At 52.6% G+C, this 25,128-nt stretch overlaps 3 protein-coding genes across 7 annotated transcripts; all 3 read left to right on the top strand.

The window, feature by feature from the left end:
* The first annotated feature begins 2,552 nt into the window (after positions 1-2,552).
* Positions 2,553-14,066, top strand: CD22 (CD22 molecule). Of its 5 annotated transcripts, none has more exons than XM_004765066.3 (14): positions 2,554-2,779; positions 4,987-5,042; positions 5,197-5,589; positions 6,696-7,013; positions 8,139-8,405; positions 8,518-8,781; positions 9,787-10,044; positions 10,247-10,510; positions 10,592-10,855; positions 12,018-12,114; positions 12,267-12,342; positions 12,514-12,638; positions 12,847-12,931; positions 13,245-14,066. In XM_004765066.3, exons 2-14 carry the CDS (start codon positions 5,009-5,011, stop codon positions 13,374-13,376), a joined length of 2,577 nt encoding a protein of 858 aa, XP_004765123.1. In that variant the 5' UTR covers positions 2,554-2,779; positions 4,987-5,008; the 3' UTR covers positions 13,377-14,066. The 5 variants fall into 5 exon arrangements, with proteins under 5 accessions (XP_012918175.1, XP_012918176.1, XP_004765123.1 ...); XM_004765065.3 differs by having other exon boundaries at positions 12,772-12,931; XM_013062721.2 differs by lacking the exon at positions 8,139-8,405 and having other exon boundaries at positions 2,553-2,779; positions 12,772-12,931.
* Positions 14,067-14,163: 97 nt separating this feature from the next.
* FFAR1 (free fatty acid receptor 1) lies at positions 14,164-18,692 on the top strand. Its single transcript, XM_045075952.1, has 2 exons — positions 14,164-17,037; positions 17,458-18,692. Exon 2 carries the CDS (start codon positions 17,777-17,779, stop codon positions 18,674-18,676), a length of 900 nt encoding a protein of 299 aa, XP_044931887.1. The 5' UTR covers positions 14,164-17,037; positions 17,458-17,776; the 3' UTR covers positions 18,677-18,692.
* A 107-nt stretch (positions 18,693-18,799) lies between these two features.
* On the top strand, positions 18,800-24,135 carry FFAR3 (free fatty acid receptor 3). Its single transcript, XM_004765069.3, is given in 4 exon segments — positions 18,800-18,877; positions 22,298-22,346; positions 22,585-23,532; positions 23,535-24,135. Coding segments are annotated over 2 exon segments (1,032 nt in total). The 5' UTR covers positions 18,800-18,877; positions 22,298-22,346; positions 22,585-22,595; the 3' UTR covers positions 23,630-24,135.
* The last annotated feature ends 993 nt before the right edge of the window (positions 24,136-25,128 follow it).

Raw genomic sequence — 25,128 nt, 5'->3', positions numbered from 1 at the left:
CCCATAGATTATTTAAAATTGTGCTGTTTAGTTTCCAACTCTTTGGAGATTTTCCTGTTATTGATTTCTAGTTTGATTCCATTGTACTTAAAGAATATACTCTACAAGATTTTAATTATTTCAAAATTTTTAAATTTTTAAATTTTCAAAAATTTTAAGTTTTTGTTTCTATCCCTACATACATATTGACTGTTATGTGTCTTGTCATAGATTTCTTTGGGCTTATCTTGTTTGAGATTAATTCAGCTTCTTGAATCTGATGTATGGGTTTGTTTGTTTGTTTCATCGAATGAGGGATATTAGCTCTTCAAATGTTTTCTCAGCCTCACCCTCTTTCTCCTCTCCTTCTGAGACTCCAATGACTTTAATGTTAGATCTTCTGTCATACTAGCCATACATGCCCCCGAGGCTCTGTTCATTTATTTATTTATTTTTTTAGTTTATTTTCTCTCTCTTGTTCAAATTGGTTAAATCCTATTGGTCTACGTCCCATTTCAGTGATGTTATTTCTATAATCCCCATTCTGCAGTAGAGCCCATTCGTTAAGGTTTTCATTTCACTTGTCGTATTTTTTTAGTTCTAAAATTTCCTTTTGATTCTTCTTTATGTCTTCTTTCTTTGCTGACACTCTCTATTTTTTCACTTGTTTCAAGTATGTTTGTAATTGCTCACTGAAGCATTTTTATAATGGCTGCTTTAAAATATTTGTCAGATAATTCCAACATCTGTGTCATCTTGGTGTTTATGTCTGTTGATTATATTCCCACATTCAGTTTGAGAACTTCCTGGTTCTTAGTGTGCCATGTGATTTACAACTGAAATCTGGCCATTTGGGGTATTATTTATGGGACTGGATCTTATTTAAATTTGTGCTATTTAGGGGCACCTGGGTGGCTCAGTTGTTAAGCGTCTGCCTTTGGCTCGGGTCATGATCCCAGGGTCCTGGGATCGAGCCCCACATTGGGCTCCCTGCTCGGCAGGAAGCCTGGTTCTCCCTCTCCCACTTCCTGTGCTAGTGTTCCCTCTCTTGCTGTGTCTCTGTCAAAGAAAAAAATAAAATCTTAAAAAAAACAACAACTATGCTTTAGTTTTTCACTGCTCCAGTGAAATGAATGGGGGCACTGCCTCATTATTGCCAAGTGGGGGTAGACGTTCAGGTTCACCACTCAGCCCCTCCTGACATCTGGTGTGTGTGTGTGTGTGTGTGTGTGTGTGTAGCTTTCTTATCATTGCTAGGCAGGGATAGAAGAACAGGTTCCCCATTATGCATTCACAAATACCACCCTGGCTGGGAGAGGGAGGGTCAATCCGTTGCTGTTTTCCACATCGCTTCTATGTAGATTCCACAGTAGGAGGTGGGCTTATGACCACTGAGTGACGGTGAAAGCGCTGACCCTCCTCTAAACCTCCTCTTACACCACTCTAGTGAGGAAATGATGCCTCATCACTCCTGGGGTATGTGTGTGTGGATGTTCAGGCTCCCCAGGTGGTCTCCACTGACCCTGTGGGAAGGAATAGTCCAGTGGGGATGGAGTCCAGCTCCACACTCAGCCTTCTCTGGCACCACTCAGATGTGGTATGGGGGACTGGCCTGGGTTTTTCATTACGGCCCAGCAAAGTTGGAAACCTAGGGTCCCACACAGCCTTTGCTGTCAGGGGTGGGAGTGAAGCAGCAGGTTTTTCTGTGATATTTAGCTGAGGCAGAGCAGTTACTGCCTGAAAGACTTTTGTCTTTCTGGGTTTCCCCTTTCTTGGTTCTTTGGCTAGAAGATCAGAGTTTTGCTGAACTCTTTTTGTCTGTGCCCATTGGCATTTCTAGTTTCTTGCTTCTTTAGTATCCAGTGAAAGCCCAGGAATTCACCATCCTACCATTCCTCAGGTCCCAAGGTTCCTAACCAGTGTGTCTTCTCTCAAACTTTCAATGTCTTCTTATGCTTGTTTTATAAAATCCAGGGTTTTAGTTGTTCTGAGCAAAAGAAATAAGGAAGAACACACCTTCCTAGAACATTACTGTTTTTTGAACTAACTGTCCTTTCCCTTTTCCTTCTCAATGGTGACAGTAGAGCTTGGTGATGTCACGATGCAGATTCCTCAAAGACTTACCTATTCAAATCCCTGTAGGATCTGGACGGCTCTGCCTGATGTCTGGTTCTAGTCTCAAGACACTGATTAGAAGCCCGACCATATTGAAAGGTTCCAGTCTCATGACTTGCCCGTTCACTAACATTTCATGTAACTTCATGTAAGTTACCTTTCTTCTTCCTGATACCTGTGTGCTCTTCCCTCAACTCTTGGGAGCTGCTGAAGCATCTAGGTAAGTGACCAGACGCCCCACCATTCTTGCCTTTGGAGGAAAAGCATGGGAATGAGAATAACTGGATGGTAGCACTAAACTACAAATATTTTCAGATTGCCCTGTGCCTTTTAGGAGCAGGCTGGCAGTTCTGACGGCCTGGCTTGAATTATCAGCGTTTCCTGAGAGCTGGATGGGGAGGAAGTGGTGGAGGAACTAGCTCTAACTTTCTAATGTAGAAACTCCATATACTGAAACTAAAAACTGACCGTGGGTACTCGAGTGTTCCCTCCAATCTGCCTCTGACCCACATGGCCCTTATTCCCTCTTTTCCCACCTCTCCACTTCGCCATGCCTCTTGGTTGCCCTGCGAGTCACAGAAGGGTAGGGGGTGTGGCCGAGGAGGGTGAAAATCCTTCACTCTGCTTCCCCTTTCACTCTCAGATGCGCCCAGGGTCGCCGAAGAAGGAAGACACGAGGAAACAGGTAAAAACCATTTTGCTGTCTTTTGCATTCGGCAAGTCAGTGTGGAGCAGCTTCTGTGTGCCAGGCCTGGGAGCACAGTGGCTAGTTGTCCTTCTTCTTGCCTGTGTTCTAACAGGACACAGACCCCTGTCTTTGAGCATGGCCGCTGATGGGCTTGATGGTCTTCTGAGAGTAAGATGGGTCACCAGATTCCCCGGGAGGGAAGAATGGCCTCGGGGAGGCTGGCTCTGAGATCCGGCAAGGCCCTCAACTGGCCTGTTTTGAGAGACCAGGGGTTTGGTAGTGTGACCTTATGCTGAGCCTTTGTGCCTAATGCCTATCTCCGCCCACCCCCCACCCCCCCCCAGCCTCCTGCCTAGTCTCAGCAGCCTTCCAGTTCCAGGTCTGTGGTCCCACTTCTTATGGCCCAGAGACGGCCTGGGGGTGAGCACACAGCCCTGCTCTGAGGCGTGTCCTCTCACACTCGTCCTGGTATCCTCAAGCCATTCCCCCATGAGGGCAGCTGGTGGCAGATGGGGCGCAAGTGTCCAGCTACTAGAGGCTAGTCTTTGCCACAGAGAAGGGGCTCTAGCCCTTGCCACAGCTCTTGTGGAAACACAAAGGGACTTCCAGCGCATCCCTCAAAACACTGACCCTGCGACCTTGCCAAAATCAGTCCGGTGACTGAAAAGTAAAATCAGTCCCATAACTAAAGAAGTGTGGGGCAATGGACTGTACTCTGGCCCCCATGCTGGGAGACATATGATTTGCACCCAGCTGATGAAAGGGACCAAAAAGACACACATTTGGGAATCAATTTACCTTTTTAACCCAAGTTTTCTCAAGTGGATGTGGCCTTGAAGATGTTTTTGTGTGTAGCACTGTTAGCGCCCGCACAGCTGGCATCTGTTCTGCCTGGAGAGTCTGCCCCCATTCACAGTCCTCACTCCTAACCTAGGCCCAGCCCAGGCTGGCACAGCCTCTACTCCTGGGGACAGGCCCCCTTCCTGCTCAGCAAGTGGCCTCGCTTTCCCCATGCTGGGTACTGGGCCCCCAACAGCAGCTGGCATGAGCCACGCAGCCTGAGAAGATGAACAGCCCGAGGGGGTGAGGGGCCCTTGGTGCGTGGGAAATGTTGGCTGCACAGGTGGGATGGGTGCAGGTCTGTACTGAGACCGGAGACACACTCTGTCACACATCCTGCTAACTCCAGAGGGACCAGCACAGAGGGGCCCAGCCATGCAAATTGGCACTTAAATTTAACTCTCTGTAAATGTAACTCTATGTAAAAGTCTAGTAAGGTGGTGGAGAAGCTCACTAGTGTCTCACAGAGAGACAGACGGGTCGTGACTGCAAACTGGGGGCCCTTGACTGCCTCCGGCCCACAGATAGGTTGGGTTTGGCCAGCACCGTGTTTGTTTCTGAAAGCAGGACATTTCACATGAAAATCTGGCTTCTTACTTCTCTTAAAACTGGAAGGTCAGGCAGTACTGAGCTCCATGTTCCCAACTGGCAGCCACCAGGCTTCTCTGAGTGGGACCCTTGGACCACATTCTCCTAAGTTCTTTCAGTCCCCTCTATATGTTCTCCTGGAATCACACTTAATTATTAGTTTTAGAGAAATTTTGTTCTTGGTCTTTAAAATCAAGTTTTGAGCATGGTTCTGCCCTACATAAAACCCTCCACTACTTGCCTCAAGGTGAGCTTCAAGTTACCCAGGGCCTGGGATTCAAGGCGACCTAGTGGTCTGGTGCCACTCAAAGACTGAGAGCTGGGCAAGAAGTTTGTAAAATTATGAATGGATGGACAGGTGGATGAATGGAAGGAAGGATGGGATGGATGGATGGATGGATGGATGGAGGGATGGATAGATGGATGGATGATGGATGGATGGATGGATGGATGGAGGGATGGAGGGATGGAAAGAAGGAAGGAAGGAGGGAAGGAAGGATAGATAAGTAGATGGATGGTTGGTTGGTTGGATGGAAGGAAGGAAGGAAGCTAGGAAGGAAGACAGGCTCTCTGTACAGAGTTCTTGGGCTGACACAATAGACATGGCATGCCCACAAAGGGCCCCATGAACATCCAGAATTCAGTTCCTGCCATGTAACCAAATGTGGTCCTCCTGGGATCAGGGAAGAGGGGTTGGAGCTTGGTGGGTGAGCAAGAAAGTCATCTGAAAGAAGTAAGTGACCAGACAGCTCAAAGACAAATTCTTCCCGGCCCAGGTTCCTGCTTAGACACAGCACCATGCATCTCCTCGGCCCCTCACTCCTGCTCCTTGGTAAGGACTATGGTCTAGGCTTGGGTTCTGGGATGTCTGTGGGAGCTAGAAAAGGAGGAGAGTTGGGGAGGGTGGGGACAGACAGGTAGTGTGTTTGTGTGTGTGTGTGTGTGTGTACACTTCTCTCTTTGTGTACCTTCCTCTCTCCCTCTAGCTAATATTCTAGAATACTTGGCCTTCTCTGACTCATCTAAATGGAGGGTTGAGCACCCCCACACTCTCTACAGCTGGGAGGGGGCCTGCGTCTGGATTCCCTGTACCTACACAGTTTACTCTGGGAGGAAGGATGAGCTGGAAGAACTGATCGTGTACAGAAACTATAAATATGATGAAGCCACCAAGAGCTTTGAGGGGCTTATTCTGTATAATGACACAAAGCCTTGGAAGGGTCCTGATCCCCTGGAGAGGGTTCAGTTCCTGGGAGACCAAAGATCCAACTGCACCATACACATCAACCCTGTACTGGAAGAAGATGATGGCTGGCTGGGGCTGAGGATGATAAAGAAGAATTCCAAATGGATGGAGAGAATAGACCTCAATGTCTCCAGTAAGGCCCTGGGGGATGGGGGCCTCTGCCTCGGTTTCGGGCAAGGAGGGAGGTGGGAAACCCCCAATTCCTGGGACAGGGGATGCAAACCAGGCTGCCTATGGAGGCCAGCCAGGAGCAAGCCCGAGACAATGGAGCCTGAAGCCTGAGCCCCTGTCTCTCCTCAAGCATTGAACCTGGCCCTCAGCTCCCACCCATGCTAGAATCTGGGTTCCAGTTTGCCTCATTTTTCTTTCTTTCTATTTTTAAGACTTTATTTATTTATTAGAGGGAGAGAGACAAGAGGACAAATGGGGCGGGGGGGATGGTAGGCAGAGGGAGAAGGAGAAGCAGGCTTCCCACTGAACAGGAAGCCTGATGTGGGGCTGGATCCCAGGACCTTGGGATCATAACCTGAGCCAAAGGGAGATATTTAAGCCAACTGAGCAACCCAGGTGCTCCTGCTTGCTTGATTTTTCAAGGGAGGATGGAAATCTGGTTTGAGTGAATTCTCCCAGTTCCTTAATATTGGCAATTCATTCTAATCAGGCCTCCATGTCTAGAAGAGACACAGGTCAGGGACGAATAAAACCTAGGCCTGGGACCTCCGCCCCACAGCCTATTTCTTCAAGTGCAGGGGCTGGAGGGTTCTAAACCGAGCAGCCCTACACTGCGATGAGAGATGTAGCTTCACACCGTCAGTCCTAGGGGTGGCCGAGCCGGGGGTTCCCTAAAGGAATGCCATGTTGGGCGCCTCCCAGCACTGAGGCTGTTACAAATGCAGGTCTGTCATCAGAGCCAGGAAAGGCATGGTGACCAAATCTGGTAAAATTGTCCCAGGGCAGGGGAGCGATCTTGAAAATGCTTAGAGAGCAAACATCAGGGAAGGATAACGAGGTTAAGCATATAATATAAAGCAGGATTCCTAAGGAGAAGCAGGGATCACAGGACCTTGAGCAAAAGCGATGCAAAGCAGAGAAATGCAGGCCTGAAGAGAGAGATGGAAGGGACTGGCAAGGGGGCCTGAGGGCTTATTTGGGGGCAGGGCATCTATAGCCAGGGGTGAGAGGCCGGCAGGAAGGCACCTGGTCTCCCAGGCCTCCAGCTTGGCCCCTACTCTCTTGCAGAGACCCCGCTTCCACTTCAAATTCAGCTCCCTCCAGAAATCCAGGAGTTCCGGGAAGCCACTCTGACCTGCTTGCTGAATTTCTCCTGCCCTGGGTACAATATCCAGCTGCAGTGGTCCCTGGAAGGGGATCCTGGAGGGTCCCTGAAGGAGCGTGCCATCACCTTGACCTCCCTGACTACCAAGACTATCTCCACCCAGAGCAAGCTCACCTTCCAGCCGCGGTGGACGCAACACGGCAAGAATCTGACGTGCCAGCTCTGGGACCGCAAAGCAGAGCAGATGCTCTCCAAGGCAACGGTGTTGCTAGATGTGAAGCGTGAGTGCCCCCCCCGCCCAGGGCCCCAGGGGAAGGATGAGGGTCTTGTCTCTTCTCCTCCACCTCAGAGTGTGCCAAGGGTAGCGGGTACCGACACGGAAGGATGCGTAATGGGTCCGGGGACATCCATGGCTGGGAAAGGTCCCACCAGGGCTATGTCCCTCCATCACCCCTGTTCTTAGGCCCAGTGTTTTGGGGGAACAGCTTCGTCTTAGCATCTGGTTTGGTCTAAGAGAATAACATAATATCCTTGAGGTATGGTGTGAATTTGAGATCATGTGGTTAGGTTTTTTGCTTCCCTTAGGTGGAGGAGGCGCGGGGTAAGAAATGTCTTCACATCATTGTTTATGCCTCATTCATTCATTCAGTAATATTTACTACGAGCCTCCTAGGTGCCAGGCCTCTTCTTGCCCACTGAGGAGCTAGCGCTGCAGCTGGGGAAGACAGACAATGACTAGATTAACAAAGAAATGCCGATCTTAAGGGTAGGCAGTGATAAGTTTATTAGAGGGAAGCAAAGCTGGGCTCCGACAGAGAGAGGGAGGGACAGAGGCCTCTCTGAGGACAGTGAGCTTGGGTGGAGGGAAAGATTGAGACAGGCAGCTATTTGCCAGAAGATCCCAGGAAAAGAAAAGAGGAAGGACAAAGGCCTGGGGGCGGGAGCTTGGTGCACCTGGGTCAGAGTGAGGGGCCGGAGAGCCTCAGACCTGTGTCCAAGGGGCCAAGTGGTAGGAAAGGAGGGCCAACGCCAGACCTCGTGGGTGGCAGTGCAGTTTTGGATTTTATTCTGCATGGGGAATCCACTGAGCAGTTTCAAGCAGGGGAGGGGCCAAGTCTGACGGACAGGATCAGGAAGACAGCTGACTGCTGGTGGAGACCAGAACTCTGGGAACAGGTTAAAGGGTGGTGCACAGAGCAGAGACTGGTTAGGAGTGTGGTGACAGTCACCAGGTGCTTGGACCAGCCCACCCTTGTTGACAAGGGGGACAGCAAGTTCCGCCCACCCTCACCCACTGTGTATAGGCCGCTGCTTTATCTGAATCAAAGCCCTGTAACATCCCACCCCACGTGGCCCCCTCTGAGAAGTCTCCGCCCCCCTCTCCCGCTGCCCCTCTGCTCCTCCAGATGTCCCAAAGTTGAAGATTGAGGGCAGTCCCAAAGAAGTCAATGTAACAGAGGGAGAGTCTGTGACCATGACGTGCCAGGTCATTAGCAGCAACCCAGAGGTCCGGAACATAGCCTGGCTCAAAGACGGCACCCGGCTGAGGGAGCAGAAGACATCCACGCTAACTCTGTTCTCTGTGACCAAGAAGATGAGTGGAAAGTACCAGTGTGAGGCCTTCAATGACGTAGGCTCAGGACAGTCGGATGCAGTGGTCCTCCAAGTGTATTGTGAGCCTCCTGGGAGCTGGGAGCGGGGGGCAGGCAGGGAGTTAGCAGGGCGTGGAACTGAGGCCCTGGAGCAACAGGGGCCTCTGTTCACCTCCCTCTTCTGCCTCTGCAGATGCTCCGGAACCTTCCAGGGTTGAGATCTTCTCCTCGACAGCTAAGGAGGGGGATCAAGTAGTGATGACTTGTATGTCACTGGCCAATCCTCCTCCAACCAATTACACCTGGTATCACAACGGGGTGGCAGTGCCGGGAAGGACAAGCAAGATCTTCCAGATCCCAGCGGTTCTCCTCAGCCAAGCTGGGAAATACTCATGCATGGCAGAAAACAGACTTGGTTCTAGTCAAATTGGCCAGGAGACTGAGTTAGACATCCAGTGTGAGTAGTCACAGAGCCTCCGGGTTCTAGCGGGAGAAGGAGGCAGGCCAATGGGGTGAAGGAGAGTCCTGGACCCCCCTGGCAAGCAGGGGGTCTCCCGACACGTACGCTCCTTGGGCAGGTGCCTCACTACTGTTCTGAGTTGTATACCCAGCGTCAGAACAGGGTCTGGCTCGTAACAGGTGCTCAGTAGATGTTTGCTGAATGAATGAACAGCAAGATGCCAGGGCCCGTGAGGGACGCGGAGAACTTGGTGTCACTTAGACAGTGCTGGAGCTCCAGAAGGGGGCCTGAAGTTTTGAGAACTGGAGCAAAATGTCTCACGCCTCTCATCAGAGGCCAGACCCTGTTTAGCATAGTCTCGTCTGTCAGTCAAGCCCGGGACCAAGAGAATCCCTAAGTTTGAGCCTTGGACCCCAAGATGTCCGAGTCTGAGTCAGATACTCACTCTGATGGGGATGCTCGAACCCTGAACATCTAGACAGTGGGTGTGTGAAGCAGCAGCAACAGCCACGTTTCCAGACTGTTTACTCCTCTCTGAGGGCTTCATCCCAGGTCCCCCTGGCAGGGACTCTACCAGGTCAGGTGTTCTTAGGACTCCATCTGATGGAGAGCACACTGAGTCCCACAGCCCACCATCACTCAGCTCTCAGCCCATCCGGCTCCAGGGCTGTGCTCCACACTCCCCCCCCCCTTAATGCCTGCACTACAGCAGACTAGCGCTGTGCCCCAGGTCCCCGAGGAGACCCACAGATGGAGCACTTCTACCTTGCATACCCCATGCATTCTCTGCTTGAGCTCTGCTCTAGTCACCACGCCTCAGACCACAGCCAGGGCTCTGGTCCTCGTACAGACCCAGGAGGGAAGCACAAGCCTTCCTTTGGTTGATTTAGGAACTGTGTGAATGCAGGGGATATGCTGGGGTGGGGCGTGGTGGAGAAGGCCCTGGGAAAGGTAGCCTGGACAGCAGACTTTTCCTCGCCCATCTGTCTGGTTTTCTCCCAGATGCTCCCAAAGAGGTAACCACGGTGATTGAAAACCCCATGCGGATTCAAGAAGGAGATACTGTGACCCTGTCCTGTAACTACAGCTCCAGCAATCCCGGAGTTACCCAATATGTATGGAACTTCCAAGGCTCTCAGATGAAACAACCACATGAAGTGCTGATAATTCAAAAAGTTGCCTGGAACACCAGGCCAATCACCTGTGCAGCCTGTAACCAGTGGTGTTCGTGGGCTCCCATTGTCAACCTGGATGTCCAGTGTGAGTGACTGGGCAAGGGCACCCAAGAGGTAGCCCAGCTGTGATATGGGTTCTCAGGGCGAGGGACCTAGGGCCTGGGCCGGAACCTTCGCAGAGAATTAAGGGCTGAGAATCTGGCCTCAGGGCCAAGGGGAGAGGAAATCATGGGGACGGGAAGAGGGAAAGGGACCCAAGAGGCCAGCCTGAGGCCCTTGCTCTCCAGATGCCCCCAAGGATGTCAGGGTCCAGCAGATCATCCCCTCTTCTGAGATTCGCTCTGGGAACCGAGTCCGCCTTGAATGTAACTTCTCAAGTAGCCGCCCCAGAGACGTCCGCTTCTTCTGGAAGAAAAATGGAATCTTTCTGAAGGAAGGAAAAGAACTGAGCTTTGACTCCGTCTCTCCAGAAGATGCTGGCAATTACAATTGCTTTGTCAACAATTCCATAGGTCAGACCATGTCTGAGGCCAGGACGCTCCAAGTGCTATGTGAGTGCGTGGCTGGGGCTGGAGACAGGCCGAAGAGCCCGTGGCCAGCTACCTGGATCCTGATTTTGCTTCTCCTTATAGATGCACCAAGGATGCTGCATGTGGCCATCAGCCCGAAGGACCAAGTGATGGAGGGGAAGAAGGCCATCCTGACGTGTGAGAGTGATGCCAACCCTCCTGTCCTCCAGTACACCTGGTTTGACTGGAAGAACCAAAACCTCCACCATTACGATCAGATGCTGAGATTGGATCCTGTGAAGATCCAGCACTCAGGTGCCTACCGGTGCGAGGCCACCAATCAGCTGGGCAGGGTCCAGTCGCCCCCCAGCACCCTCACTGTCTACTGTAAGTCTCCTCCTGGCCCCTCCTCCCCTGACCCCTCCCCCGCCATCCTGTGGGGTGGCCCAGTAGGTCACTTCCTGCTCCACACAGGCTCACCTGTCTGCCTCCTTCTCTCAAGACTTCTCCTGATTCTTTCTAGGAGGGTTCCCTCTAGGGCTGCCCCTACCTGCCAGACATCCGGGGCTCTGTCTTTCTCTGTCTCACCCCTGATAGGCTGCTCATCTTTATCTTGAGATTTCAGTATTTTTTTTTAAAGATAAGGTAAAATAAAATAGCATGAGAAAGTAAATAGTAGAAAGACACCTCTCCTTTCTTTCTCCCTGAGGACTCTACCCTCTCTCTGAAGGCCTTCAGCACTGGTGGCTGGTTGCATGCCCTTACAGAACTATTCTGTACACAATACCATATTCTGCACAATACCATAAGTAGGTCTATGTCTGTACACCCTCCATCACGTGCACACATTGTCTTGGACGTTCTTTTCTTCCCACATAACAATACCACTCGGAGACTGTGCTATATCCATGTGTGGATATACATACAGGGTGTATGAAGAGTCTGGAAACAATAGGGAAGATATTTAATTGACTTTTTCAGATTAAACGTAGAGCTATGGCTTTAGATTTAGAGGATCGTGGCCTGCAAAGCTGGATGCCTGAACTTTGGAAATGCGACATATTGTATAAACACCTGTGTCTGGGGTCTCCACTTTGCAGACACCCTGGAGACCTGCCTTTTCCCCTCAGGGCTGCATTGTCATTGTCTTCCCGTGCACAGAAGCGACAAACCCTATCCACCCTGAGCCTTCCCCAGACCCAGCTCTGGTCCCACTGAAAGACAGTTGCAGGAGAAGTTCTGATAAGTATGGCCAAGCAGCCGCTGAAGAAGTTGTAGCTTGTACTGTGTGTCCAGTGTGTACCTGTGTCTGTCACAGAACAGGTGCTTTCCTGAAAGTTAGCCCTTCCCCCACCCAGGCCCCAGTGGGCAGGGGTCAGCTTCTTCCTTTTTCTATATCTTGGCCCCTGCGTATGGAGAAGTTGCCCATGCAATGACAGTGGCCACGCAGAGAAGCTGAGGATGCCTCCTGGGAAAATGCTGCAAAGCATTGCTGGCCATGATCCAAGAAGCAGTATCCCCAATTCATGGTTACTCCTTCTCCCACCAGACAGCCCAGAAACCATCGGCAGGCGAGTGGCTGTGGGAGTGGGGTTCTGCCTGGCCACCCTCCTCCTGGCGTTCTGGGGAGTCAAGCTTCAGCGAAGGTAAGCTCCTCCCAAGGCCCACATCCTGAGCTCTCCCTGATACCTTTCCTGGAGTGACTCTGGTTGGCCATCCTGGAGCCCCCCCAGCATGCCCACTGCAAGGGGTCCTGTCCCACTCCCCGATCCTCACAGAGTGGGGCTTTATTTATTAGCTGGAAGAGGATACGGAGCCAGCAGGGGCTCCAGGAAAGTTCCAGTGGCCAGAGCTTCTTTGTGAGGAAGCAAAAGGTAAGAAATGGAAAAAGATGACCAGGAGGGCAGACTCAGAAGTCAAGTGGAGACAGAGGGAAGGGGGGATGCAGAGCATAGTCGGAGGGGAGGTCAGGGGTCAGAGGCCAGGGGAGGGGGACTCGGGTGGAGAAAGGAGTGGTGAAAGCTGAGGCCTTGTCTCTCTCTCAGGTTAGAAGGGCCCCACTCTCCGAAGAGCCCAACTCCCTGGGGTGCTACAATCCTGTGATGGAAGATGCCGTCAGTTATGCTGCCTTGCGCTTTCCTGTCGGCGACAATGACACACCAAGAACTGGGTACTGAGTGAGGGTCCCGGGATGGGGACACGTGAACCCAGGGAGGGCTGTGGGAGGAACAGCTCGGCTCGTGTCCTGCCTGCCCTCTTTGCGGCAGGCCCATGAGCCAGGCTCCACTCTGGGGTGCTCTCAGGGGCTCGGGGAGTTTGAAACAGGAAGAGTTCACGCAAAAGTCTTCATCTGCGGCCATCCACCCACCCTCCTTCAGAGATGCAAGGACCCTGGAGACAGAGGGACCTTCTCCAAACACGGATGACACCGTCACTTACTCTGTCTTGAAGAAGTGTCGAGTGGTAAGGGGACTGGGCTGGGGAAGGAGGGGGTGCAGGGGGACCTGGCCTCAGCTGGGAGCCCCAGATGGGAAGGACTTGGAGACCTCTGCGGTGGCAAGGGCTGGTGGGGGGCAGGGGGCTGCTCAGACACAGGTGTGGTGGGAGCCAGGGCGGATGGCCCAGTCTGAGATGCTGACTGCACCAGCATGGGAGCAAGAGGACTTCTGCTCGGGCTCCTGGACCCTCAGGAGGAGCCAGGGAGGGAGAAGGCCGGGGACGCAGACCGGGAGGCCGGCGGCCGTGAGGCCCACCTCACACTGTGTGGCTTTCTCAGGGCGACTATGAGAACGTGCTTCCAAACAGTCCAGAAGATGAGGGGATACACTACTCGGAGCTGGTTCATCTTGGGGTGGGGGAGCGGCCTCAGGCCCAGGAAGCCGTGGAATACGTGACCCTCAAGCACTGAGGGGCCACACCCGCTGGAGCAGAGGCACCGAGGAAGAGACCAGAGGGAGAGACCAGGGACGGAGGAGCTGGCCCCACCCCTGCTGCTCAGCTGCAAAGCCACACAACCTCCCTTCCACATCCAAGCACACGCACGCGCACACACACACCATCACTCATGCCCTGGTCAGCGCCCAGAACTTCGTATGTGGCCCAGGGATGGGCTTCCTTCTCCACGCTGGTGACCCTGACCTTCCCAAAGACTTTCCTTGTCCGCTTTCCTTCCCACTGGGAAAGTCCTCTAAACCCCGATCCTGCACTGCACACATCCCCCTGCCCCTTCCTGGCCACCTGCCGCCTACCCCCATCCCCCACCCCCAAACCCCATCCCCAGCGGGCCGGCATCCCTGCTGGAGTCAGCTTGTGACTGTATTTTTTCCTTTCCCTCTCCATCCATTTGGACCTCTCACTCCTGCTCTGAAAGCCGCACTCACTGGTCCTGTGCCTAATTTCTGCCTCTGGGGCAAAGCACAGGGATAGAGCGGCTGTCCTGAGCTGCGTTCTCCACAGGTCAGCAAGGCATTCCATTACGCTGCTGCAGCCCCTCCCCATGGGGGTCTGGTGGGCTGAGACTTACACTGGTGTGGACAGATGTGTAACACACACAGAGCTGCATAATAAAGATGGCTCAGATACCACCTCAAAGAACCCATGAACGATTCCCATCTGTGGGGTCAGAGTGAGAATGGGGAGATGCAGGAGGGCCTCGTGGGACCTGGGGAGAAGGGAAAGTGGTCGAGGCAACCTCAAGGTCAAATCAGCAGCCTGGGGAGTCCGTTGTCGTGTTGCAAAGGGTGCACTGACCCTGCAGGCAGTGTCTGAGTCCTGACACTTCTGCTAACAAGCTCAGCGATCTTGGGCAAGCTCACCAGCCCACCTGAGCCTCAGTTTCTTCATCTGCAAAATGGAGATGCCGCCCCCTACGCGGCAGGCAGCTCAAGACAGGAAGTGAGGACATATATTGGAGTCACTTATCAGAAACGTAACACAACAGCCTGACGTCCCTAAAAACCAGATTGCCATCTTGTTTGCCACTCTTAAAGAATGTAAGAAGGGGAACCCGATTCATCACTCGCAGCTCTTCTCAAAAGTCCCACTGCCAAGCTTGGTCACACCCCACAGTTGCCCAAGAACTTCTCGAAAGCCAGCTGCCTTGAGAAATCTCATCACTTGCCTCTTGACCCACCATCACCTTTACCCGTTCCCTGTCACGTTCGCTAATTTGGACTTTCCAGTTCAGTCCTCCCAGTTTCCCCACCATGTTCAGGTTTGACCTTTCTCCACCTATTCTTAAAAGCAGAAACAAGGGGATGCAAGTTCCTGGCCAGTGGTGGGCGCTGCACAAATTCCACCTTCCTCCCCTGTGCTCCCTTCCCATCTGCTCGAGACCGAAATCTACTCTCTGAGCAGACGACGTTCTGGTCATTCTTGGAATTGTGCCAGAACAAGGCACTCATTTCCCCACCAATCCACTTTGTCCCCAGTGTGAGTCAGCACTTCTGGACGAAGGGGGGACAGCCAGAACTGTCTCAGGCAGAAGGTAAGGGTTTAGGTTTTCTGTCTCTAGAATGAGGTCCAGGATCATTCGCCCATTCAACTGTGTATTCAGCAAACATTTACTGAACACCTGTCAGCGTATCCAGTATAGAGCAGTTGTTGGGGGTACAAAAAAGAAAGGACATCAGCCTCATCTTGGGGACCTCTAGTCTAGGGTACCCATAAGGTTTTAGGGCATGATCCCCTCTAAGGAGCTGGAGGCAGCCCTGAACCTGATGAGGCCTGGCACGGGCTCCCTGGCAAGCAGCATGTGCCCTGCCTTCCTGTTTGAGCCCAGCTGCCGACATTAACCTACTTCGTGACCAACTGACCGAGAGATGTGGCTGTCAACAGGCCAACAGAATTCAGACAGCTCTGAAGCCAGGGCCTCCAGAATCCAGGCAGCAATCCACATGGCCCCAGATCACCCTGTCCTCTCAGGGCCCAGACAACCAGCCATTCATTCACTTACTGAGTCCTACTATGGACACAAGAAGCAGAGGATAAAGCAGACAGAAATCTTGGGCCTCACTGACCAACATCCCAACAGAGGAGCCAGCAAATCTGATATCACAGACTCATGAATGCTAGGAATAAACACAGCGTAAGATGAAGATAGACTGGAGTGGGGGAGGGACCCAACTGGAGAGGGTTTGAGGAAGGCCCTCAGGTGACACTGGGCAGAGACCTAAGCCGGCAGAGGCATGGTGCTGAGGCAGAGATCTTGAAGATCCAGGGTCTCCCCTCACAACCTGCTTTTGTCTTCTTCCAAATGCTTGTTACAGGAGGTGAAATGGCCCTTCTTTTGACTTTTCCTGGGTTCTGTCAGTTTCCGAAGATAAAATATTAAACACAGATGGCAAGCTCTTCTACAGTCCAGGGGAGGTGCTGGACCACCTATGTAGGACAGGGAAGGGAGGCAACCAAGACTCAAGTTGAGTGAATGAAGTAGAAAACGGGGATCCAATCGTGTCTTTGGAGGCCGTGGTTGGTATGCTGAGAATCCCTTGCTGTCTCCACCAGAAGCCTGGTGGGGAGCACTTCGGGAAACCACTAGCGAATCTCGTTCTGGGTGACGTGGAATCTGGGAGAACGTGGCAGCCTGATGACTGACACACACACCCAAAAAAAAAAGTCCAGAGAGAGGCTGTCTTGTCCATTTGAGGGAAATACAGACAGGCAGAGAGAGAGAGAGACACAGGCATAGTCAGAGACAGAGACAGAATCATAGAGACAGGCTGTGGCCATTTTAAATCCCACTTGGGTTTTCCTAGAGAGGCAGGGTGACCCCAGTAGGGGGTAAACAGCTAAATTCTGAGAGGCTGAGAAGAAATCTAAGCAGGCAGCTGGAGTCTCGCACCGTCTATGCTTTACTGAGAGCCGCTCAGTGTCCCTCCATGTGCCCCAGAGAGAAGCCTGGCACCTTCGTGCCACCAAAGGAGACCCATCCTTGGTCTGTCCCCCTCCCCATTCCTGTCAGCACCAGAAGGCAGGGTCAGAAACTACTGTCACTGAGCCAGAGGGCAGAGGAGAGGGAAAACCTTCTCCTCCCAAAACGCGCCCACAGCCTGTCGCAGAGGCAACACCTTGGAATGATGACTTCATCGTCCCCACATCAGTCACCAGATGGATATGGTGTGGGTCACCCAAGCTTGTTACCTATGAGTGAGTGCTGCCCACTAGCCAGGGCCTGCCCATGGGCTCATCTGGGAGGAGAGAAAACAGTGCCCAGAGCAGGTCTGAACGGGCTGGGGTGGGGTGGGATTGAGCTGTGCTCTGGTCGTACCCCAACAACCCGGCTCCTTTAAGGGACTAGCTACACACTCCTCCTGCTGCCTAGGGGTAAAACCCTGGTTGCCACCCTGTCCCTTCCTGTGTTTGCATCATCTGTTTGGACCCTCACCTCCTTGCCTCAGCTCCTGCTCGAGATGCCCCATTAGCTGCTCACCCAGGCTGCTGATGCCTCGGGCTAATGGCCTTCCACCCCGCCCTCCTCTCCCTTCCGGCTCACTGCCCATCCCGGACACCCTCCCTCAGCCGGGCCAGGGGGACTCCTGAGCCTCAGAGACATCTGGCAATGCCAAGAGGTGAGTCTGTCTTTCTGTGGCTCCTCTCTCCATGGTGATTATTCCCCCAGACTCCTCCATTTACCCACTTAGGGTGCCCCCGAAGTTGGCTAAGCTCATTCCCTTTGGCACTGATGGGACCTGGCTTCCCCTCGGGCTCTGCCCTGCCATCCCCCGTGCCTGCCCTTGGCCACAGCCTCTATCTTACCCAAATCCTGACATTCCCTCCACCCCCCATCCCAACTAGGAGTGGCCTGCAACCCTCAATGACTGCGATGCAGACTCTCAGCCATCCCTTTTGGGAGGAGGGGGGCAGCTGCTTCCCTTCCCAGAGAATTGGGGGCGGGGAGTGGACACAGGACTCTAACTTCCCGTCCTAGGAAAAACACACACCCCGTGGGGCCCAACTATGTACTAATTTTCTACCCTTTCTCTCCCCAGTCTCAGAAATTAGGAGGCTTTTCCTCTAATGGGACGTGCACGCTTTCCATTGTGTTTTAAGAGAGGACATGGTGGAAAGGAAGCAGAGGACTGAGGGCGAGCCGTCCTCACTTCGAATCCAGACTCACCGTCGTACTGGCACCAGCTCTCTCATGGGCCTCTCTGCTTGAGATAGTTGTCATCCCACTAGATGACTTCTAACACCCTGAGCAGTCTGTGACCCCAGGAGCCCCCGAGCACCACCCCTCACCTTACCTCAGGCCTATCCAAGGGTGGGGAGGAAGCAGAGCTCAGGAGCGTGGAGGCCAGCCCCGGTCCCATGGACCTGCCCCCGCAGCTCTCCTTTGCCCTCTATGCTGCTGCCTTTGCGTTGGGCTTCCCACTCAACGCCCTGGCCATTGGGGGTGCCGTGTCCCACGCCCGGCTCCGCCTCACCCCTAGCCTTGTCTATGCCCTCCATCTGGGCTGCTCTGACCTCTTGCTGGCAGCCTCTCTGCCCCTGAAGGCGGTGGAGGCCCTGGCCTTGGGTGCCTGGCTTCTTCCGGCCCCACTCTGTCCTGCCTTTGCTCTTGCCCACTTCGCTCCGCTCTATGCCGGTGGGGGCTTCCTGGCTGCCCTGAGCGTCGGCCGCTACCTAGGGGCTGCTTTCCCCCTGGGCTACCAAGCTGCCCGGAGACCGTGCTATTCCTGGGGGGTGTGTGCGGCCATATGGGCCCTTGTCCTCTGTCACCTGGGGCTGGTGTTTGGGTTGGAGGCTCCGGGAGGCTGGATGAACAATACCACCAGCTCCCTGGGCATCAACACACCAGTCAATGGCTCTCCAGTCTGCCTGGAGGCCTGGGACCCAGCCTCAGCGGGCCCCGCTCGCCTCAGCCTCTCTCTCCTGCTCTTCTTCCTGCCCCTGAGCATTACAGCCTTCTGTTACGTGGGTTGCCTTCGGGCACTGGTCCGCTCAGGCCTGAGCCACAGACGGAAGCTAAGGGCAGCCTGGGTGGCCGGGGGGGCCCTGCTCACACTGCTGCTCTGCTTAGGACCTTACAATGCCTCCAATGTGGCTGGCTTCCTGCGCCCCAACATGGGAGGCTGCTGGCGGAAACTGGGGCTCATCACAGGGGCTTGGAGTGTGGTGCTCAACCCGCTGGTGACTGGCTACTTGGGAGGGGCTACCAGGAGGGTGACAAGTGTGGCAAGAACAAAAGGAGGGACATCCCAGAAGTAGTAGCCCCTACTGGGGAGAAGGGGTATGGAAGAGAGCTGGTTGCTTGTCTGGGCCCCTGGAGCCCAGAGCAAAAGAAACTTCCAGGGCAGCGTGGACTGGGAGCATCCTTGGACCTGCTTATGGAAAGAACTGAGCCTGGCAGAAGACTGCATCCCAGCTGGAGGGCAGAACAGAGGCTGGGAGCTAGGTCACAGCAAGAAGGTAAGCTTGTGTCTGTACACATCAGCATGACTCCCTACCTCTGCCTGTCCCTTTTCTCCTCATGCCCCACCTGCCAGTGCTATGGAAGTTTTCTTCCAATATAGAGGAAATGCCACTCTGATGATACACTTTGGGAGACGCTACTCCCAAAATATTTCCTTGGAAAGAACAGTTTAAATTTCCCAGTAAGAGAAGACGCAGGAGCAAGATACTGATGCTGTTATACCATCTGGAACTCACAAGAGGGCACCATTCGAACTGTGAATGGGAAGTTGGTAGGAAAAGCTGCCTCAGCAGCAGAAAAAATACTAGCAACACCAGAAATAGTCATGAACAAACACAGAGTCTCTGAGACGTGACAGTCACCACATCGAGCACTTTAAAAGTGTCCCATTTCACACAATCCTTTGATATGGCCATGCAGCTGCTGTACACATGGGCAGGTGGTTCACTGCACAAGGGTGCCAGGCAGAGGGGCAAACATTGATCAAACTCTAACCTGAGATTTGCTCACGAGGCCATGTGCCTGGCATGGGGCTGTTTCCATCCGAAGGAAAGAATATGTTATTCTAATCTGAACAAAGTTGCTGCTTACTCCTCAAGCAGTGCACCCTGGTGGAGGGTGCTGCCACTTGGAGGGGGGGCGCCTTTTCCTCATTTGTACAGAGGCCCTATGTAAGTTAGCTACAGTCCTGGAACAAGTCTTATCACCATCTTCATTTTGCAGGTTAAGAAATGTTCCCAAGGACAAACCATAAGAGACTCTTACTGTCACAAAACAAAATGAGGGTGACCAGGGGGAGGGGAGCAGGTGGAGCAGAGAGAGGTTATGGACATTGGGGAGGGTATGTGATATGGGGAGTGCTATGAAGTGTGTAAACCTGGTGATTTGCAGACCTGTACTCCTGGGGCTAATAATACATTATATGTTTATTTAAAAAAATAAAAAAAAAAAAAAAGAAAATGTTCCCAAGGCCCTACAGCAAGGAAAGGGTGGATGTGGGATGCGATACTTCAAGGCAGGACCTCCAAAGGGCAGGGGCATTTGAAAAACTGGGTATCAGGGTGAACGCCTGTCCTTGTGGTCCACTTTGCGAAGGTGAATGGTGGAACCCTCAACCTGTGAGAGAGTGGGTAGAGGAGAGTGGCCATGGAGGAGACAAACATCTGGGCATCTGCTCTGATGAAGCGAGGTGCAGGAAACAGACTTGTTCCTTTAAAGACGATAATGCCACGGACATATAAGACACAGGAAGTCAAGCTGCGTACCTGGCATGCACGAAGCAGTTTATACAAGCTATTTCTTTTTATGCATAAATGTCCACGAGGGCAAGGCATTTTATTTGCTGATATATTCCCAGCACCTAGAGGGGAGCTTGGCACATAGCAGGCTTTCATTCAATGTTTACTGCATGAATGAATGTTCACAATAGCCTTCCAAGGAAAACATTATTTCCTGTTGTATAACTAAAACAGACCAGAGAAGTTATGAAACTTGCCTGAGGCTCTGCAGAAGTGAGAAACAAGTTTATTCCCTGCACAGTGGTGAGACCAATGAATTTCAGTGTAAGCTGACCTCTAGCCCAAGTGGCCTTACTCCCCTCCTCCCAGGAAGCCAGGGACCGACCGCTCTCTCTCCTACCGCTCGGGAGCACCTGCTGCTTCTGGACCACTTCTTCTGAAGAATTGTACCTGCTCCTTCTAAGGGTGGAATTTAGGGTCCCTGAAACCCCTTGTGATCTGCCACAAGCACCCTCATGACCCTTGCCCCTTAAGCCCGAAGGCTCCTACATGTTCTCCCAGCAGGTCAGTCCATGCACTTGTCATTCTGCTTGCCTTAAGTGCTTCCACCATGGCTCTCTGCCTTTGTGACGCTGAGGTTTTATTACCCTCTGACCACTCCATTCCCTGAGATCTCACTCCCATGAAACCCACGACAGCAAAAACTATTTTCAACAACTTATTTGGGATAAAATCGATACCTCATAAAATTCACCCATTTTAAGTATACAAGTCAATGCTTTTCAGCAAATTTACTAAGGTAGGCAACTCTCACTTTCATTCAGTTTAGAACATTTTCATCTTCCCAGTAAGACCCCGTCCTGGTCATTTACAGTAAATCCCCCTAAGTCCCCGGGGCAACGAGTAATCTATTTTCAATAGATACAAATTGGCCCATTCTGGACATTTCATATACATGGAAACATACGGTGTATGGCCTTTTATGTCTCACTTGTTTCACTTGGCACATTTTTGGGGTTCTAGTACTCATAGATATTTCATTCCATCTTACGGGCAAATAGTATCCCATCGTAGGGATAGGCCACGATCCATCCTTTCAGCAGCTGATGGACCACCGGTCGGGATGGGGGGTTCCTACTTTCTGGCTAGTATGAAAAATGCTATGCGAACACTGCTGAAGCAGTGGAGCTGGATCACACAGTAAACTGATATTAACTGTTTTAAGAAACTACTTTCCAAGGTCACTCTACCATTTCATATTCTTACCAGCAACATATGAGAGGATTCCCACTCCTTAACCTCCTGCCAACCATCTGGCCTTGTCTGATTTTTTGCCTATAGCCATTCCAGTGGGCATAAAAGGGTTATCTCACTGTACTCCATAACTATTTGAATGAATAAACCCATAATCTCTGAAGTCAGACAGAACTGGGGTTTGAACCCCAGGGGTGATCCTTAACAAGCTGTGTTGCCTGGAGTGAGTCACTTCCCCACCGAGGAGCCCGAAAACAGAATGGCGATGCCCTCATGGGCAGAGTGTCTGCTACTGATTATGTGACCCCTAAATCATCATTACTGTCATTAGTCTTCTCATTATTACCATCACCCCGGAGACAAGCCCACACCAGTGACTGGGATGATGGCAGCCACCATCTGTTAGGTACCCACCACCACACGCCAGGTTCCCTTCTCAGCCCCTGACATACTAATGCTCTCATCTAACGACAACCCTATGAAATTGGTACTGGGATGGTCCCTCCTTTGCAGATGGAGAAGCAGAGACAGAGTTTAGGTCACTTGCCCGAAATCACAGAGTCAGTGACAGAGCTGACAGCACAGCCAGGCCACTGGCTCCAGATCCCCAGGCTCCCCATCACTGCCTTAGGCTGCCTGCCCTTATTAGGCAAATTAGATGGCTGCCATTCCAGAGAAGCAAATAAGAATCAGGTGGGGGATCCAGAAGGGAAGATGAGGTTGGCTCAGGGTTGTCTCAGGCATCCCCTCTGAGATAGCCTGAGAGCAAGGCACGGAGTAGTGGAATTTGCTCCTCGTTTTGCATACTGGCTTGGAGCTGATAAAGGAGCTAAACGCATCTTTTGTGCGATTGCTCAGTGGTGAATGATGTCACGGGTCTTTATCAGTTCTGCCAGATAATAGCTAACTTACACTGTTCTCCAGAAGCTGGCAAAGAGCTGGGCGCAGAGCAGCTGAGTTCTCAAATAAGCAGGTAAGCATGGGGCCCTTGAGGGGCTTGGGAGGGGGCCCCTTGGTGGAAAGGGACAGGGAATAGGGTACAACCAGGAAGACAGGCAGGCTTACCGTTTTGGAGAAAGCATCAGAGGGCACGAAGGGGCTGCGTGGAGGGGCGGGTGTTCCCTGCCAATGGTTGAGATGCTGCTGGCACGGGGCATGAAGTCCCCCTACCCCTGAGCCTGTCCCCTCCATCTAGCTGTCTCTTTCTCCAGTGGCCATCACCATGGGCACAAGTCCGAAATGGTCCTTCTTCCCCGGTGATCACTGGCTCTACTTCGCCGTGTACCTCTTCACCTTCATCGTGGGGCTCCCCCTCAACATGATGGCCCTGGTGATCTTCGTGGGCAAGCTGCGGCGGCGCCCGGTGGCCGTGGACGTGCTTTTGCTCAACCTGACCCTCTCCGACCTGCTCCTGCTGCTCTTCCTGCCATTCCGCATGGTGGAGGCCGCCAGTGCCATGCGCTGGCCCCTGCCCTTAGTCTTCTGCCCCCTCTCTGGATTCCTCTTCTTCACCACCATCTATCTGACCTCCCTCTTCCTGACAACTGTAAGCATTGAGCGCTTCCTGAGCGTGGCCTACCCGATATGGTACAAGGCCCGGCCCAGGCCTGGACAGGCCAGCCTGGTCAGCGGGGCCTGCTGGCTCCTGGCCAGTGCTCACTGCAGCGTGGTCTACGTCACTGAATTCTCAGGGAACTCCTCCTACAGCCAGACTACGAACAGCACCTGCTACCTGGAATTCGAGGAGGCCCAGCTGGCTCTCCTCCTCCCCGTCAGGCTGGAGATGGCTGTGGTCCTTTTTGGGGTGCCCCTGCTCATCACCAGCTACTGCTATGGCCGCCTGGTGTGGGTGCTCAGCAGGGGAACCAACCACCGAAGGAAGCGGCGCGTGGTTGGGCTTGTGGCAGCCACCCTGCTCAACTTCCTTGTCTGCTTCGGGCCCTACAACGTGTCTCATGTCGTGGGCTACATCAAGGGTGAAAGCCCTGCGTGGAGAAGTTATGTGCTGCTTCTTAGCACCTTGAATTCCTGCGTCGACCCCCTTGTCTACTACTTCTCATCATCCGGATTCCAGGCTGACTTTCACGAGCTGCTGAGAAGGCTGACGGGGGGCAGGGGCCCTTGGAAGCAGGAGGGCAGCGTGAAGCTAAAGAAGAGTGAGGAGGGGGGCAGCCATGGGAGCTGTCCAACGTAGGGAACAGGGAGCGGACTCTGGCAGTGGCCAGGCAGTTCCTAGCTGGAGTCAGGCAGGACTAGGGAGTGAGATGGGGGAGCCGGCGGTTGATGCAGCTGGGACGGTGCAGGCATCCAGCCTCCCCAAGGATGCTCACCCAAGCCTAGCTCTCGGCCTCACCCAACTGCCCTCCTTTTATATTCCCCCTCTGCCCCCCACCCCTGAAGCTGTGGATTGAGACCTGGGAGACAGTCGGGATGAGAGCATGCTCTGGAGAAAAATGACCTCCCATGGCAGCAGGGCGGCTCCCATGCTTTTTGGAAGGTAAAGGAGGAGTTGAGAGCAGTGACAAGGGACTGAGGGAGCTGCCTGGTGGCTTGGGACAGGAGGGAGAAGAAGCCACCCTCCAGAGCTGCTCCTACTCGCAGGTCAAGAGTGGGTACACAAAACCCCAGGCTTGAGGGAGCATCCTGCTCTCATGCGGATTTTTCCAGAAAGTTTCCATTGTTCAGTAAATTCAGATTTTGGGGGACATTTATGGAAAATAATAGAAGAAAAATTACCTAAATAAATCTGGTAGCAAGTAAAAGAGAATGGTCTTTCCTTATTATTATTATTATTATTATTTTTTTTTTTGAGAGAGAGAGAGAGAGAACATGCATACACGTGCAAGTGGGGCCGGGGGGGATGCAGAAAGAGAGAGAGAGAATCTCAAGCAGGCTCTACACCCAGTGCAGAGCCTGACACAGGGCTTGATCTCACAACCCTGAGATCACGACATGAGCTGAAATCAAGAAATCAAGAGTTGGATGCTCAACTGCCACCCAAGGGCCCCTGTCTTTTTCTTATGGTATATCTAAGCCAAATGGGATTGGTGCATGGAAGCATAAAACACCTAGACTCCGAAGGAAAAGAGCTAAAATCCCTAGATGCCAGGAGAGGATCTGCGTCGGAGGAATAAAAGTAACAGCTACTCTATGGGAAGGACTTGGCCTCACCCACTAGCTTCTTCCATCCTCTCACTAACCACAGAAGATACTATTATTATTCCCACTTTGCAGGTGAAGGGATGGGCCAAGAAGCTGAAATCTACCTGAGATCCTACAGTCCGTAAGTGATTACAGCAGGCCTGGAGGCCAGAATTAGCTGACCCCGACTCCCATGTCCCCCACCCACTCTCCTCTTTTGCCTCCAGCTGTGTCATCTGCAGAGAGAGGGCCAAGTCTAGCTTCCAGAGCCAGCGAGACAGTCTGCCCAGGACAGATGTAAACAGGCCATGAGGACAACTGGAACGACATGCAAAGCAGCTCGGCTGTTGCTAAGTCCTCTTCCCTTATTATTAGAAACCCACTCGAAAAAACAAAGCTTATCAGTCAGCACAGTTGACTTCAAAGACAGATGTATGTTCTTAAGAGCTATTTTTATAAGATGGGACCATTTAGTAAGCTTTCCTTTCCTACTGAGGGGTGGTGCATGAGAAAGCGTGGGTTAGAGCCTCCTCTACCAGCAAGGCGACCAGAACAACACGGGCACCTGTTTGTACTCACTCTGCTCTAGTTCAAAAACATTTGTTGTGCACCTA

The sequence above is a fragment of the Mustela putorius genome, unplaced genomic scaffold, assembly GCF_011764305.1.
Source record: "Mustela putorius furo isolate JIRA1106 unplaced genomic scaffold, ASM1176430v1.1 tig00000174_pilon_pilon_pilon, whole genome shotgun sequence".
Lineage (NCBI taxonomy): Eukaryota > Metazoa > Chordata > Mammalia > Carnivora > Mustelidae > Mustela > Mustela putorius.
Note: the sequence above shows the minus strand (reverse complement) of the source record. Positions and strands in the feature narration are given on the sequence as shown.